This window comes from Camarhynchus parvulus, chromosome 6, assembly GCF_901933205.1.
Source record: "Camarhynchus parvulus chromosome 6, STF_HiC, whole genome shotgun sequence".
Lineage (NCBI taxonomy): Eukaryota > Metazoa > Chordata > Aves > Passeriformes > Thraupidae > Camarhynchus > Camarhynchus parvulus.
Window position 1 is genome coordinate 5,545,376 of NC_044576.1, and position 17,558 is coordinate 5,562,933.

Here is a 17,558-nt window from a genome sequence, read left to right on the forward strand (position 1 = left end):
ACAAATTTTAAGACACTAGATCTTTGTTTCATTCAAACCAGTAACAGAGGATGGCAAGTAGAACTCCCCACCATGACACCTGCTGAAATAAGTGCTTTAGGAGGTAAGGCACAGTGATGGGATCCAAGCTCTGGAGAAACAGCAGCAGATTCCAATCTGAATGCTTCCCCAGCCCAGGAGTATCCATCTTTCCTTTCTTCCACACCCACAAAGTGCTTCTTCCTTTGATCACCTGGCTGCACATGACCACAGAACCAGCCCACTCCTCCACCACAACCTCACCCAGAGCAGGAGCAATGGGGCAATGTCCATCAGGCCCAGCTACTCAGGAAACCTCTGCTGTACAAACAGCCACACCCCATCTACCCTGGGAGGAAGACTCCGAAGATCTAATCCAGCCACAAGACTGCAAACTGGAGCCAGCTGTTAGAGGGAATGGCAGTGGGTTCCAAAACAAGTCCAAAAAAACCCGAAAGCGCTCAAAACTGCCAAAAATTAGTCTCCAGAAATGTTTTTCAGGAGGTTTGGATTAAGAGATAAAATTAGAACAGTACCATTTGGTGCAGTAGGTGGTGACCAGACACCGAAGTATTTTGGCAGATATTCCCGCAGCTCCAGAAGAATTCTGTCGCAACAGTCAGAGTCATAAACCTGAAATAAAATAGGGAGGCTTGGAGAGATCATTTTAAACATTCATTTCTGCTGGTGGGGGAGAGAACAAGTAGCTGCATGGTACTTGGCAGCTGGCTGGGGCCAAACCATGACAATTTCCAATTGTCCCATAATTATACTTTCTTACAGTATTTGTTTTTATAAGTCTAAGATATTTACCTTACATTCAAAAAACATACAAGATGAAGATGATAATTATCACAATCCAACATAAATGAGTGGAATCCTTTCTTTCAAATTTTCAAGTGGCAATGATGCATCAACCCTAAGCACAATTTATGGCTTAACTTAAATAAAAATCTAAACTGTGATTGTTAACTTCAAAGCCTAGCTATTGAAAAAGGTGTTCTCACATTTGCATTCAAGACTGTGTAGGATGACTGCACTGTATTATATATCCAAATCTTTTTAATTAATATCAGGTAAAGTATAGAAGCTCAAACTAGATAGCATTTTCTCATCTTCCTCAAGACAATTCATGCTGTAGAGACTATGCACAATTCAAATATATTTCTTTTCATTCGCTTTTAATGCTTTCAACATTTTTTTTCAACTTCTCTAGGAAAAACAGTAACAGTATGGAACCAGCAGCTGGCTTATATTCCGAAGGAACAAGTCTGCAGTTAAAAGAAGCTTTGGATACTATCTGTTGTGGAACTGCATGGCTGTTACCAGTTTGCAGCACGCTAAGAGGGTTTCAAAACCATTCCATTGCACAGATTCCCCCATCCCACCCAGTGATGTAGTTGCAGACATAGGGGATTGCCTGTATCATGCTTCCACAAGCTTTGTAGACTGAAAGATCCATATCCACACAGGTTACAATGACTGTCACTGCATTTAGGAGCCATCTCATCCCACTCCCCACAGAGATGTCCCAGTTGTGCTGCCATCAGAGTGGTGTCCTTCCCCTCTGCCCTACCATGGCCACCCAGCAACAGCCAGGGCGCTGCACAGTGACCTGCCATGCTCAGGGTTCTGCTGTCACTGCAGTGCAGCCAGAGCCCACTGCAAAGCTGGCAGCAAGGCAAAACAAGTATCAGGGGTTAACAGCTCTGCAGACTTGGCTCAGCTCACTGTGTCAGGCCACATTTAACCACACTGGGGGATACCTGCCAATAGCAGCTACAGGGGGGGTAATGCAAAATACAAACCTGTAGTGTTATGTTAATACAGCTAGGGAGAAAAAAAAATGGACCTGAAGTCCACAGGCTATTTTAGAGCATGGAGGCAAGCCTTGGCTCTGCTCACCAGTGCCCGTAACTCAACACAGCACCTCATGCAGCAGCACTGTTAAAATTAGTTAATGGGAGTTTGTCCTAAATTTAGGCTTCACTGCAAAAATCTCAAACTAGGTGAACTCAAATCACCAGTGTGCTTCTAACAGAGGGACTTCTCCACAGCTAAAGCAGGGCTCTCCTGGGCTTGCACCAGGCACAGTTCTGACACCTTCACTGTCAGTGGGCAGTGATCAAGAGCATGATACACCCATGCTGACTGTGTGCTAAGGTATTGAATTTGACCCATTCCTTTAACCAACTCATGGTACAGGCCCCATTTAAAAGAGACTAAGGCAAAGGGCTGAATGCTGAAAGCTCAGAGTAGACAAATATGTGCACAGTGTATTGCAAAACTCAGGGGTACACCCAACACCACACCCTCTGCCAATACTGTTGCTATCTTAAGTACAGAGAAGTTGCTGGGTGTGTGCCTTTCAAGCCACAGTGTCACATCACAGGGCACTGACCTCTCTTCACATGCCATGGTTTGACAAGCTGGCATGACCACTGAGGATGACGCATAATTGTATGTCTAAGTCCAGTTTCCCTCCACTTCAGCATAAGCTGGTATGCTGGTACACTGTGCTCTAAGATAAAAAACTTTGTTTGCCCCTTTGATCAGTGTATTTATGCAACATTTCCTCACTGAGCCTGAAGGGGTACCAGCAGAGGACAGTGCTTTCTCCAGCAGACTGCAATGTAGCTTGATCTTACTCGTTTAATGAAGAAAAGAAGAAGCTAAGGCTGGAAGAGAGAGGAAGATGAGCAGCAGGGAGATGCTGAGGCACAGACTTGATCAGGCACAGACCTGATCCCTGCTCTCTTTGGTAACAGCTCAGACAGCTCTGCAGGCAGCACTTTCTGGGCCAGCACTCCAAGCACTGACTGCTGCCATTACTTCATGCTGTATACAAGTAGTACAAACCCAATTTTTGTTTACCATGGTAGCTTATGATCATAGCACCTTAAATCAAAGATAGGGCACTCCACTGCACTAAAGGAGCACTAATGCTCTTTTCCCAGATGAGTCTGAGGAGATCTGAGAGGCAGAAATCATCACTTCTTTACATGGGAGCAAGTGCATATAAATAGGTCAGGACCAAGAGCAGAGCAATGGAAACCAAAAGTGCAACAGACAGCAAGGAGAAACACTGAATGCAACTGAAAAAATAGGCAAACATAATAACTCAATTTATTAGCAAAAGATTGGGAGAAAGTGAAATGTCAGGAGACCACTTGAGTTTTTTTAAGAGAGACCAGACCCTTGACTTACTTTTTAAACTAAGTCAACATTAGGCCATTAAACTTGGCAACTTAGCAAGTAATTATGAGTATGTTCCTGTGTATTTCAAATAGCAGGATACAACAAAGATACTCAGATAATTTATAATGGGGTATAATAGCCCAAAGTTGAGACCAAATGGGGGAAAGAGCTCCAGAAGCAGTATCTTCCAAGTAGTCTATTCCTCAATAACCTGATATAAAACATTTTAAATGGAGACAGAACTCCCAATAATGCATTTTTCACTATCACTACTTTGACATAACAGAACTAACTGCATTACTTCCGTCTCTCAAGAAGTTATCTTGCTCTCAGAACCAATAAGAAACTCTCCTCATAACTGTAACATAACATTTAAAAGGCACTTATTTGACCTTAATATAGACCTCAATCTTAGCCTGTAATGTATTCACATGTCAAACAAGAATAAGCACTCAACTAATAAAGATCAGAGGAAGTCATTTGGTGTGGGCAAAGCAACAAAATCAGACATTTCAGGAATTATGCTCATTCCTATGCAGGACAGAACCACTTCTGCTCATTAGAACTGGGCCTCATGAGCAGTACACATGTCATGGGCATTGCTTCTCATTTCCTACAGTACACATGTCATGGGCATTGCTTCCCATTTCATACAACCTGGTAGCAAGCCCCAGAACACCAAATATAAATGTAATCATGATAAAACCATCCCTAAAGCTACAGGAAATGTACCATGCACCTCATGCCCCAAAAGGTATTGCTACCAATACTGCTGCAAGATTCCTGAAAAATACAGGTTATCGCTCACCTCAGGAAAACCTTAATAAATAAACCAACAGATTTTTACTTACATCAGCAGTATTCCAATTTTACTTCAAGAAACAGTGCTTTTTTTTTAATGTAACAGTGGAGGTCCATCTCTCCAGCCAACACTGACAAATACAAGCCATTTCTGTGTTAGCATATATAACATCTTTATCCAATAAATCAAGAAATGCAAAACAACTCTATGCCAGCTCAGCCTGGGGAGTTATCCCTTCTACACATCACAGGCTACATTCTTCCAATAGCACCGACTGGAGACATAAAATGTCCCCAGAAAAGCAAGTAAATAGGATGCTGACATTTGGAGGGCTCACAGCATGACCATTACAAATTACAGCCACTAACTCACAGGAGGAACATGCTCCAGAGATGTTCTGTGGCAGTTCAGATACTCTAACAGACACCATGAAGTCATAATTTCCAGTCATGCAGGACTTTTTCATTCTGAGGCTTATTTACCATGCCTAAATTTTTAATCCAAAGTACACTCTGGGGTTTCCTGTAACAGATTAATCTGCTTTTAATGCAAAGAGGGGCTGCTCAGGACAATGGGAATGTTCTTTTCCTTATTTAAAAGACAACAGAGTTTTTTTCTAAAGAGTGGCTAATGACCTAAATGATAGAGGGAGGGTAAAACAAGTGCTTAAATTTCAACAGGAAACTAGTTCTAGTAGTACAGATCTGTCTTCAAATGTCCTGATGAAAAAATACCACTTTGACAGAAAAGTAATCTACAGAGAACCTTCTAAAGTACATTCAAGAGTTAGTTTAAAAGAACATGTATTTTAAAGCCATTTGAGTAGGAAACTTTAAGTGTCAGAGCAGGCATATCAATCTAAAGAATCACCTTTCTTTGCTGCCAGCTATCATAAACTGTCCCTAAAGGCAGCAGCACTACAGCCTGCAGAGTCTCGGATTACACAGCCAGCTGCCAACATCAGGCAGAGAATTCACTGTCCACCCTGGGATTTGAGACTTTTTTTGAGCAGTTAATGCAGCTAAGTCATGCACTTAAATTAGCAAATGCAAGATTTACAGATGCTAGGGGAATCTTAATTCCCTCTTCCATTGGGTATGTGTTATATCACAGACCTTAATTACCTGAGCACACACTGCATTTCCCTCCAGACTCTTACATCAGCCAGTTACACCAGGCAATGGCAAGGGTCACAAAACTGAGGTTGAAACAGCAGCTGTGATTTTAGCAAATCATATCTGCTTGTTCGACAACTCAGACAGCCCTGGCTTTTTCCTGCAGTGGTACCATCATGGTTTGAGTTGTGTCCACAGAATCTGTTTCCACAAAAATGACTGGCATTGAGCCAGCTCTGCTTATATTCAAAATCTCACACCACAAGAACTTCGGAAGTTAAATATCTGTGAATGCTGTTACACTAAATACTACCACAGCAAATTGCTTTATTTACTATCTAATATGCAGCCCTATTAATGAAATTGCAATCATTTTCACTGAAAATACACAGGGAGCACTCCCTGCCAGCTCACGGCAACTTTTTCAACAACCATCATCCCCAAGTCCTTCTCCCAGGGCTGCTCTCAATCCCTCCTCCTTCCAAGCTGTTGGCCCACTTCTCAAGCCTGTCAAGGCTCCCCAGGATGGCCTCCCTTCCCTCAAGTACATCATCAGTGACAACATTACAAGCCTGTCTGGGTTCTTTTTAAATCTGGAAACTAGAATTCTTTTTGGAGACTAAATTTATTTTGTTTTTCTTTCAAGTAGGCAACCTACACTTCCCTCAATCTCATTCTGTCAGTTCACCAACCATATCTTACTTTTAAATGAACTTATAATGAGAAAGTATTTTCTGTCTAACACTAACATGTATTAGTAAGTTGATCCATATTCTAAAACATTCATAATTAAAGTCTAAACAGTATTTGATCCAGGCTGAAAAAGCACTTGCATGACCCTCCAGCAGAGCAGCAGCACTTTGCTGGGCCTTAATTCAATTTAACATACTGTGCACTTTACAACTATGCATTTTCATTTTATTTCCAACCAGATCTACTCTTGGTAAGGAATATTCCTCAAAATCAGGTTGCTAAGAGAACTGGATTTTTTTCCTGCTTATTTGCATAGACTACAGACTACTTAGTCTGATCCCAACTCCACCCAGTAGTTCCATAATTGCATCAAATTGCAATAATGGCCTTTTACTGTCTCCCTTTTTAAAAGGTTTCCTAGATTTAAAGTCAGTTGCAGTTTATTCTGTGATACACAATCCTCAAAGAGCATGGGAAACAGACACTCACCAGATCCTTCTAGGTTAACTTTCTACTGTGTGGTGGGTTTCTTCCAAACTGGTTTTTGCTGCAGAATGCAAGAACCACAAAGATCTGCTATATTTTCCAAGTTCTACTGTCTGGTCATTTAATAGTGAAGTATAAAAAAATCATTTATAAAGCAGTAGTAGGAGCTCAGCAGATTCTTACAGCTCCACTTCATCCTTCATCTCTCTTAGACAACTGCTCATGAGAAAAAATATCTGAATTCCAGCTGCCAGTATTTCACAACTTTATCAAAAAACCATTTTCTTCTCATTAGGTAAGAATTACTGTGTCCTTTCTTTTATTACCAATGCCCAGGCTCATGGTTAAGAGGCAACTTCACATGCTGGTTTGCTCATTTCCCCAGCAAAAGAGGATCCCTTCTAGACAATTCCTGAGCAGAGGAGAGATGCTGAGGGCAGCAATGAACTGCATCAGAACATGCTCACTGTGCTTGCCAACAGGTAATGTGGACACTTCAGTACCAGTATCTCAATGTGGCAGATCCAGATGTACCAGAATGAGGCACAGCCAAAGATCTTTTTGAGCTACAGCTCCAAATGCAGCAGTAATTAAAGGCATGGGCAAGGCATTGCTTCTCCAAAATAAGATGTTAAGAAAAGCAGGCATCCTGTATTTATGTCCATACAAGACTGAAAATCAAAACCTCAGCCAGAGACGTGATCACAGGATAAGGATATTTTAGTACACAACAGCAGCACAATGGCCATCATCCACTCCTTTTTCAGCCAAGGATTATCATCTAAATCAAGAGTACAAAAGCACTCCACTGAGCTTACAAAATAGGGTAACTTATCCTGAAACAAGACGTACTTTGCCTCCCCAGCCCCTTTCCTTTCCTGTCAGTAGCAGAGAACAGTTTATGGAACACAGGCTGCCTTATCATGATTTATGCTATATAGGCTTAAAGGGAGCTGAGCCTTATGACTCAGTTCTTGCAATTCTGTGCAAATTCAGGCCAAAATCCATCTTTCAAACTGCTGCCTTCATTTTATGCCATTGGGGGAAGGGGGGAATCACCACAAGTCTTTTGCACTGCCTAAAGCTGCTGGAATACTAATTAAAATTAGTAAGAAAAGAAGCAAGCATTGATCAGGAATGAAAAGACATAGCCCAGGAGCTGCAGCAGGTTATTGAGAACAAAATTAATAAAACAGTAAGGAAAAGATTGCTGCTGATGGTCCAAATGGGCACAATTCCTGAACATTTCTTCTCTGTAACCCCAGAAGCATAAGAACTGTGGCTGCAGAAATATTAACTGGGTTTCACTAACACATTACCCCCTGGTTACAAACTCAAAGACTGACTGTTAAAAAAGACAGCAAAAGTTGCACAAACAACATCCATCCTGCCTGGTACCACGCTGTAAAATGAGCTAGGGAGTTATGAGGGAAAGCAAAACAAGCACAGGTCATTGCCCTATGGAAACTGCATTTCAATGCATCCAAAGGAAATTTCAGAACAATTGTGTAGGCAACCACAAAACCATTCCTTCCTAGCTTTCAAGTGCCTAACTCTCACCTAACCATTGTAAATCTCTTTCACATGTTGGAGCTATTTGTGTCTCCTATATCCTGGCTTTGTTTTTAGGATACATAACAAGAATGAAAAACATTTTCTGCTATCTCCACTGGTAACAACTTCCTTGCATTCAGATTCAATGTCAGCAGGACTCAAACCCTGAACTGCTACAGCAGTTAACAGAGCCATCACTAAGTAGGCAGGGTGGAAGATTTGTTAACCACAAGAGCCAAGTGATTAGCTGAATTCTCTTTTCACAATGCTGTGCAGTTAATCATCTCCCTTGGCTCACAAGCATTGGCCAGAGGTAGGAGTTACCAGAGCTGAGCTGGGACTGGGAGAACCCTGTCCACCTTTTCAATCCAACTTCCCAAAATCACCCTTGCACCTGGGACAGAACTCTCTGAGAATCTGGGTACAACTTGCATTACAATAGCCCTGGAAACTTTACATCATTGCAGTAAAGTCACTTGGAGCCATGGCATGGCAACACCACTAGAACCAGCTGTGACAATTCTGATGTACAGCCAACAGGGAGAAAGAAAAAGGTACCACTGGAAGGTGCCCAAGCTGCAGGAGCTTTCCCAGGACAGTTTTCAGCAGGTAGCAGGAGGAGGGAAAGTGTACTACACATCCCCCAAGTGTCATACAGGCACCACAGGCAAACTGAAGGGCAATTCTAATAAAAGTTTACAGGAACATTTATTGATCTATTAAGCATAAAATCCCATCTTATTAGCTGCTCCACGAGCAAACTTTAAACTTCAGTAGGCCATGCTCAGAAAAGTGACACACAGTAAGAGGTTTACAGCAGCACTGAGCGAAAGCCAAGATCAGAAGTCAGAGTAGCCATTTCCAAACAGTTCAGCGACCTTCTCTGGTTCCACTGAACATTAAGAAATACTCCAACTCTTCACGCTTAACACACAGCTTATAGGAAACCACAGTCACAAAGATAACAACTCTAAATTCTCTCTTCCTCAGTTTTCATAGAATCACAGAATGGTTTGGACAGGACCTTAAAGACCATCTTGTGTTCCATCCCCCTGGTATGGGCAGGGACACCTTCCACTGTCCCAGGCTGCTCCAAGCCCTGTCCAACCTGGCCGTGGACACTTCCAGGGATCCAGGGGCAGCCACAGCTTCTCTGGACAACCTGTACCAGTGCCTCACCACCCTCAAAGGGAAGGATTTCCTCCCAATATCCCATCTAACCCTGCCCTCTGGCAGTGGGAAGCCATTCCCTGGGTCTTGTTCCTCAAGGCCCTTGTCCAAATTCCCTCTACAGGCTCTCTTTAGGAACTCCTTTTAGGAACTGGAAGAGGCTCTGAGCTCCCCTCAGAGCCTTTTCTTCTCCAGGCTGAACAACCCCAATTCTCCCAGCCTTTCCTCATAGCAGAGGGGTTCCAGCCCTCCCATCACCTTGGAGGCCTTCTCTGGACTCACTCAAAGAGCTCCAAGTCCTAACTGTGCTGGGGACCCCAGAGCTGGAGGCAGCCCTGCAGATGGGGTCTCACCTGAGCCGGGCAGCATCCCCTCCTTGCAGCCCAATCTCCCTTTTAGTGCACACAAAAGCAGCTGCCCCGTTTAAGGCTTGACATTCCAGCATCCTCCCTCTCCTACAGGACAACAGTTTGTGCAATGCTGCATTCCTGACATGACAAACTGAGGAAAGCCCCGAGCTGGAGAGCCCTGAAATGCAAAGGCAGAGCTGTACTGGCACAGAGTGCTCCGGGGCACAGCCTGCTGTGGCTGGGACAGGAGCCCCACACCCAGCTGAGCACTGCATTACCTCACACTAACTTTTTCAAAACACATTATCCTCACATTTTTCAACTCACCTGGGGCAACAGATCGCTGTAGGAGTGCTGATAGGTTTCCTCCTTCTATCAACACTGCTGAACTAAATCAGAGCATTTCAGCATGCATAAATGAGCCCTGGCATAAATCGGGCTGAAGCCAAATCCCAAAACACACTGAGGAGCAGGCTACTTCTGGGCATTTCTCAGCATGCTTGCACAGGCAGCCTACCATAAGCTCACACTGTGTTTTACCAATTTAGTCTCTCTAATTGGAAAGACTACATTTTCAAACAACACTATTTCCCTGTTCCCACCTCCCTGTATATTGCTGCCTCCCAAAACCCCTTTAAAAGAAGTCCTTTGGAGTACCTCCACCTACACAGAGCATTGCCATTACACAGAAACAACTGATCAGCAGTGCAGATAGCTCTTAAATAAACATCACCCTTATGCCTCATTCCCTTGCTGCTCATATCTATTGAAAACAAAGTGTTTTGTAGCTATTCAAGGTTAAAAAACTGGTATTTTTCTCACACAGATAAGGGTACCAGAATACCAAGTACAACACTCCATGGTTGTGCAGGCAATGTTTTTAAGGAGTTCATGCCCTCAGGTACAGCAAGGGAGTTTGCAGAAACAAAATTAAAAGGTTATTATTTTGATTAGATAATTACTCAGATTTACAGAACTCAACAGCAAGTGGACATTACAGCTAGAAAGTCACACCCCAGTGAGAAGTTAAGCAGTGCACAGTAAGCTATTAACAAACCAGTTAAGCTATTAACAGACAGCTCATTGTTTTACTGGTTTATCATACAAGGTATTCATGATAATCTTATCATGCTGGTTTTCCCCTCCCTCATAACACATGGCAAGCCCTTTCCCTAGCAGTAGAGAATGAGACATAGTGCTTTAGTAGACAAAAGTTTAATTGGTGAAATCATCTCTTACAAAAAATACCTCTATTTTTTTTGACTGCTGAAGGTAAAACACTGAACGAAGAAAACAGAAAGGCAACTTAACAGCAGCTTGAGTAGGAATTACATCAGCAATCTTCCAGATTTGACAGAGACCTATAAAATTCTTCCAAACTTCAGCTGCCACCTGCTTCTGAGCAAGTTTTGGACCACTCACTAGTATTTTGCAGTACATGTCTTCCTCAAGTTTCCATTCCAAAATTGAAGCCCATTTTGTTTGGGCTCTATTGGTAAGTACTTAGCATCATGCTCAACAGAAAAAAAGCCATCAATAACAGGGGAAAAAACATCTGATTCGCTGACAGACTTCTACCTCTGTCATGTTCACTCATCAGGCTGCAAACAAATCCAGCAGTTTCAGAAAAGGGGACTTTTTTGGTCCAAACAGAAGATAATATCTACTTGGTATCACATTAAATATATCAGAGTTCCAGTCAAACTTGTCCCTTAATGCCTCATTATCATCTATCACGACACATTCCCTGCAGCCTTCTGCTGCCAAGTGCTAGGGCTGCACACTGAAATACCATTTCCTGCTTCTTGGAAGAACTTCTGCTTCAGATCTACCATAGCTGCTCTCCAGCTGACTCATGCAGCTGAAACTGAGACATGCTCCAATTCTTGCTGCCATAAACTACAGAGCTTCTCAGTACCTTCCCACGAGGAGGTGTGCTGTTCCAGAAGGAAAGATTCCCCCCTTGTTTCTGACCCAGGTACTGGGGCACTAATTTTCATGCATGCTAGTATAAGGTGGGATGCAAAGGGAGCAATAACTCACATACTCACTGACAAAACAGTTCTAAGCACATATGAAAAAACAGGAGCAGAATTTTTTTTAAAACAAGAGTCACAATTAATCCACATATGCTACTGGACAACCATCTGCTTAGATCTTACCAACCAACCTGCCGTTTTGCCCTGACAGAGGGAGAGCTTGGGACTCATCAGGTTCATTTCACTTGTTTGATTTCAAACAATTCCCTGTCTCAAGGAGCAGTAAAATTATCCTTCCCTCCATCTCTGGAGGCTCATCAGCCTTCTCCAAGGTGATAATATCTCTCATTATAGCCCACAAGATGGGCTGAACTCAGCCACCGAAGCAGGCTGGCCTTGCTGTTGTTCCCATTGCTTGTCAGCTTAGTCCCCTAAACTGCCAGAACACTACCAAGACAAGGAAATTTTGCCGTCTTTTAAATAGGTCAAATTAGTTCACAGATGTCCAAAAAGCATCATGGTACAAGGCAAATGGCAGGAATGGGAAGAAAGGCATTTATTTCCCTTTTGGCAACAGTGAGCTATTGGATCAGCTCAAGCTGCACGTGGAACTGTACCCTACCCTGAACCTCCCAACCCAGAGCAATTATCATCCTATATGATAATATCTAGTGCTTAGATGTCTGCAACCCACATCACACAGCTCTTGCCTGAGAGTAAACATGATAGCAGGTCATCACTGAAGAGCAACAAATCTCCAAGACCTTTCTCCTGTACTTTCACCACCACAACACACATGGACATGCTCTCCTTCCCTCCTCCCACTAAAAAGCCTCCTAGTCCACACACAACTAATCATGTCTGCATCTTTCCCTTTCTCTGTTATTTTAGGGCTTATAACCAAAAGAAATCAGGGTTTGAAGCAGCCCAGCAAAGCCTTAGGAGACAGAACAGAAGCTTACTCTGCAAGTTACCAGCATTGAGACCTGGCTTCTCCACAGCACAGTAACAAGCACACTGACACAGACACCCCCTTCTCCAAGACTCTGCACAGGGTCTTGCTCACAGCTTGTCACATGAGTCTAAGCTTCAACAGGCAAAAGTATCAAGTCTCTGATGTGAAGAGTTCATGTGCAAGCAATGCCTGAACTTACCCCTCTTACCTGCAGGCCTTAGGCAGGGACAGCATGTTTCTGCCTCTGCCTGAGGATTTCACAGCACAGAAGGTAGCCTGGTGCCTAAAGGAGTCTGTTCAAGCTTCCTCCTTCTACTCAAGTTACCAGTCAGGCTGGATGGCATATTTCTTAACCTCATCTCAATGAGAGTCACAGAAAAACTCAGAAAAATATTTACATTTAACTGCTCCTAGTAACTCAAGACTGCTGTCCTGTCCCATCATGACAATTACCAAATAATGCTATTATGCAAACACCCTGTTCACTTAAAGCACCTTGCTTTGTTTGTGTGAGACATTTTCATGAAATCTGCAAAGTCTTTTGGTAACTTAAATAAATACCCTTTTAGGGAAAAAGAAACCTACCAACCAAAATCCAAGACAAACACCAGAAAAAGCAGAGGGTCTCAAGACTCCTCTTACACCAAGCATGAAGACTTTAATAGCTCTTTATACCTAGTAAGCCATGGAAAGGCATGGCATATCAACCTGACACACAAAAACCACATGACAGACTGTCACAGGCAGGTAGGACAGAGCAGGCTCTACAAACTGTTCACAGGAAAGCAACAGCTTTCCTGGTCTGCACTTGTTAAAGTTACTGATAAAGCAAACTGAAGATAAGCAATAGGAAAAATATAACAACTGAAGTCAAAACAACTTGAGAGGTTTGATATTTATTGACTTTTTAAAGGAGCTGAGTTTTAATACATTGAACAGAGCAATCAATACTTCCAGCAGTAAACCAGGTTAGGAAGAAGCAAAAAACATACTAAATTTAGATGTAAGCACTTTTGAGAGACTTAGCTATGTGAGAAAGTTGGGATCAAACATACAACCCTTTAAACATAGACAGGAGATAAGGCTTTTCAATAAAATCTTACATGCTGTGAAAGTCTGCTATCCTATCAACAAATAAGCAAGCTTAAATCTTGTGAGTGAAGTAGGTCTGACATGCAAGGAGCAGAGAGTTCTAGAGAGCACACAGATAGCATGGCAGGGGATTTAGGTTGCACTTTCCCACCTTCAAGGATAAGGATGTACTTCTCCAGGAAGCACAGCCCTCATTTCAGCCTCCCCCACACTGCGGGACCCTCACCTTGTTGTAGAACTCCTGCTCCCTGGGACCACGAGGTGGTGGCTGCAGCTGCTTCAGGACAGTTCCATCAGGATGCTGCAGTATGCCTAGAAGAGAAGCATTTCCTTCAGGGCTTAGTTTTAAGAGGTACAGCTTTCTTTTTGCTTTTTATTTTTCCCCAGAAATAGTGACTTCACCATCAAGGACAGCCTATTGAAAAGCTGTACTGTTTCCACTGCACACATAGTAGAGACAAAATTATCAGAATTATCAGCTCCTACATATAACCCTTAGCAGAGGTTTGCTTGCATTCCTCTTATTTCTACCCACTGAATAATTTCCTGGGTGTAGCTCTGCCCAAGGCCAACACAGGACTGGGATTTGACATTAAAACTTCCACCCCCAAAAACCCCATCATGAACTAAAAGAGATTACACAGACACTCCCTTTATAAAGAATTCATAAATTGTTCTCCAACAATGCCAGGACCCTAAAGGAGTACCACATTTAATGCATTTCTCATTACTAGAACAGAAATAAATGTCCTGTGAATGTACATCTACACTAGTGGCACAGATAATGTCTTTACTACAAGAAGTAGCATCCCTACAGCATTCCAAGCTATCAGATGCTACTTATTTGTATCACCCATAATTACACTACAGAATTTCATCTCAGCCAGGCAACACCTCCATCAAGCCTACACAAAAAACCCCTCCAAAATACCCTCATGAAACAGCCTTATGACTCTCCAGTCACCAGTATTTCTGAATACCTGCAGAAGAAATGCAGCTGAGTATCTGAGGACGCTCAAGATATGGATGTAGGCAAGAATGGAGAAAAGTAACTGCATCCCTCTGAAATGTGTGCTGTGTTGCACCATTAGGTTCAACAGAAAACCAAAAACCCACTTCTGGAAAAGAATTTTTCTCCTAAGATTCATTTCTAGCTTTTCAGACAGTAATTTATTTTGCTTAGAAGAGTAGAAAAAAATGTCAACTGTATCCAAAATGGGTTCTATTTTCAACTACCATGTGAGAAAACAGAAAAATGAGCCTGGAGCTTTGCATCCCAAAGAGAGTTTGCAGTTATAACAGCAATTGTGTTTTTCACCCCTCACAAACCATTATCTATGAATGGCTCTGTTGTGCAGTCCTGGAAACTAAACAAAATGTTTAGAGACCAAGATATTTACTTGAAAATGACCACCAGACTTAGAATAGTTGTTTCAATAGTTTGCTATGACAAAGATTTGCTTTTAAAATTTGCGCAAAACAGCTCTCAAGCCGTGTTTCTTGCCTAAAGTTGGATTTTAAACACTTTCCAAAACTAGAAAAATATTGCCACACATGTGCAGGCCACCACAACACAAGGGGAGCTTGTGTTCCCCCTCCCTGTACCCTTTTGCATGTGCTGGAAAACACTCTGCAAAGTGCACCAAGTACTCAAATGGCACGTGTTCCATATGTGAATTGTTAACAATCGCATTAAAATAAAATAGGTTAAACATTAAAATAGGTTTTATAACGCATGCTCCTCAAAAATCTGCATTTTGCCTTTGATAAGCAGACAATCTACAAGGCAGAAAGACCAGGCAAAGACTCCTGGAAGCAGAATCCATACACTATTGGGCTGATAACATATTATTTGAAGAGCTGAATATAAACTGACATCCAAAGTTCCCTCATTCTCTACATTCTTGACAGACTCGAGCACTTACTGCACTACTCTGTCACTGAGACTGGGGCAGGCCTGAAAACCATGTTTCAACATTCACCACAAAGAGGTAAAATCCATAACCTTCCCTCTGATCTACAACAAGCACAGATCACCACCACCTGCAGATCATACCAACAGATGGATGTTGGCCATGGGTTTGTTGTAGGCTTCCTGGGATTTTTTCAGCACAGACAGGGAATAGGACTGTTTTAACATACGAAAAAGCAAATTAACATTTCTGAGGAATCAACAGAACTATGTTGAAAATAAAACCCTGAAATATTTCACAAACGTTTCTCCCTGGCTGTGTATGCCAAGCTTGCTACCACTCTGAAATGAGCAAGCAAGTCACTCTGAGGGAGACCAACCCTCTTAGCTACAGAACCCCACTACTGGCTTGGGGACCCCCAGCATTTTGCAGGTCCAGGCACCACACCACAAGCAGTGCAGGAGGCTCTATAGGTGACACATCCCACCAGGGGCTGTCTGTCTCTGCCTGCCTAGGGAATTAAGCCACAGCCCAAAGTCATTACTTTACTCACTACACACAATTTATCTGGGGAAGCACTACTGCACACAGCATTCAACAAAAGGGCACTCACAATGCACAGCAGCCTAATGTCTACACATGCAGGCAGAGAGGCTCTGAGAGGCTTTTCTCTGCAAGGCAGTCACAGGGAACAAAGGGGAAAAGGAAGGTTATTCAGGAGAAATTTTACTGTGTACTTTTACTTAAAAAAGTAAAAGTTTAAAATACTTTGGATACCTTCAAGTCCTCTATCTGTCTGTATGTGGGAACAGAAGGGAAAATCGAGTTACAGAAATGAGAGCTGTGAGTACCAGAACAGCTCTGGTTTTCCCTTCAACATAAAACAGCTTCCAAGATGAGATAATCAACCATGGTGGTGCCTCTGCAGAAAAGTCTTGGTCTTGCCCATGAGATGCAGCGGAGCAAGCTTCACCTAACCCATTGCAGTGGCACCCAAAATAGATACCTATGCTGTTTGGCCTAACTGCAGTAAGACTGATGTGCCAAAGGTGAAGTTCTCCCTGACAGAGGCTTCTTTTGCCTGATCCCACCTTGTGCTATGATGTATGAACATGGAACACACACACCTTCAAGGACCCAATGCACCTCCATTACATTTTATTGCACTGGCTGCAATGGGGCAAGGGACAAAAATTACTTTTCTGCAGAGATTATCAGCAGCAAGACGTGCCATGGAAACAGCCTGCAGATAAGACAAACTCACAGAGCCCTTAGTGCTGTAATTCCAGTCACTCATGATCTAAAAGGTTCTGAAGTTCAGCCCTTAGCAGGGGCAACAGAAGAATGTTTTTTGTCGAGATTATCTGCAGCAAGGCACACCATGGATGCAGGCCGTAGATAAGACAAACTCACAGTGCCATCAGTGCTGTAATTTCATTCACTGATAGCTGACAGGGTTCTGTAACTCAGCCCCTGGCCTCTTCAGCAGGGGCAGCTCCTACAGCCAGGGTTCAAAGGCAATATGCCAGCAGGTGCCCATTATAGCTTCTCTCAGAGAGCACACTGCAAGCTGAATGGATGCACACCTTCCATCTGGCTGAGAGGCAGGAGTTACCCCAAATGCAATGGCCTGGAAAGGCGAGAAATGCCATTTGGCAGTATTAACTTGGCCACTTGCTTTGGCACTGACCACTGCCTATGCTAAGAGGCCCCTCCATCAGAAGGGGCAACACCTTACTCCTCAACATGGAGCTAAAACAGAAATTTAGAGCTGGTGGAGGCATAGTGTATCCTCATGTCTTTGTATTATTAGATCACTTCCTAGCCATTGGCTCCGATTTACAGACAAATAAACAAGCAAATAACTATAGCTTAGTAACAATTTGCTGAAGTTTCTGGTAGCCACATCTTCAGGTGGTCCCGTTAGATAAGCCACGTTTCTGACATCTCTTCTGAGAAAAGCGGCATGCTGTCACCCAAATCCCCACTTTTTAAAAGGTGTCTGACAAAATGAAGCTGAACGGCACAAGTCCTTCGGTTTAAGGGTGCCTGATAACCTGGCAGACTAATGCAATTTAGGAAAAGCACCAGAAGAATGAAATTTTAGCAGCGGTTTCACTGCTCCATCCACGGCCCGTGTACAGCGGGGAGCTCACCGGCCGCCCCTCCGGCCCTCCCGGGCGGCTCCGGTTCCCCGGCACTGCCCCAGGCCCCAGCCCCGGCCTCCCGCGGC

General features: G+C 43.1%; 1 protein-coding gene across 1 annotated transcript in view; it reads right to left on the minus strand.

The window, feature by feature from the left end:
* IPMK (inositol polyphosphate multikinase) overlaps positions 1-17,558 on the minus strand; it is a 33,220-nt gene that overhangs the window by 15,144 nt on the left and 518 nt on the right. The window contains 2 exon segments of the mRNA XM_030951190.1: positions 555-651; positions 13,639-13,724. Of these exon segments, the coding sequence (XP_030807050.1) occupies positions 555-651; positions 13,639-13,724 (183 nt within the window).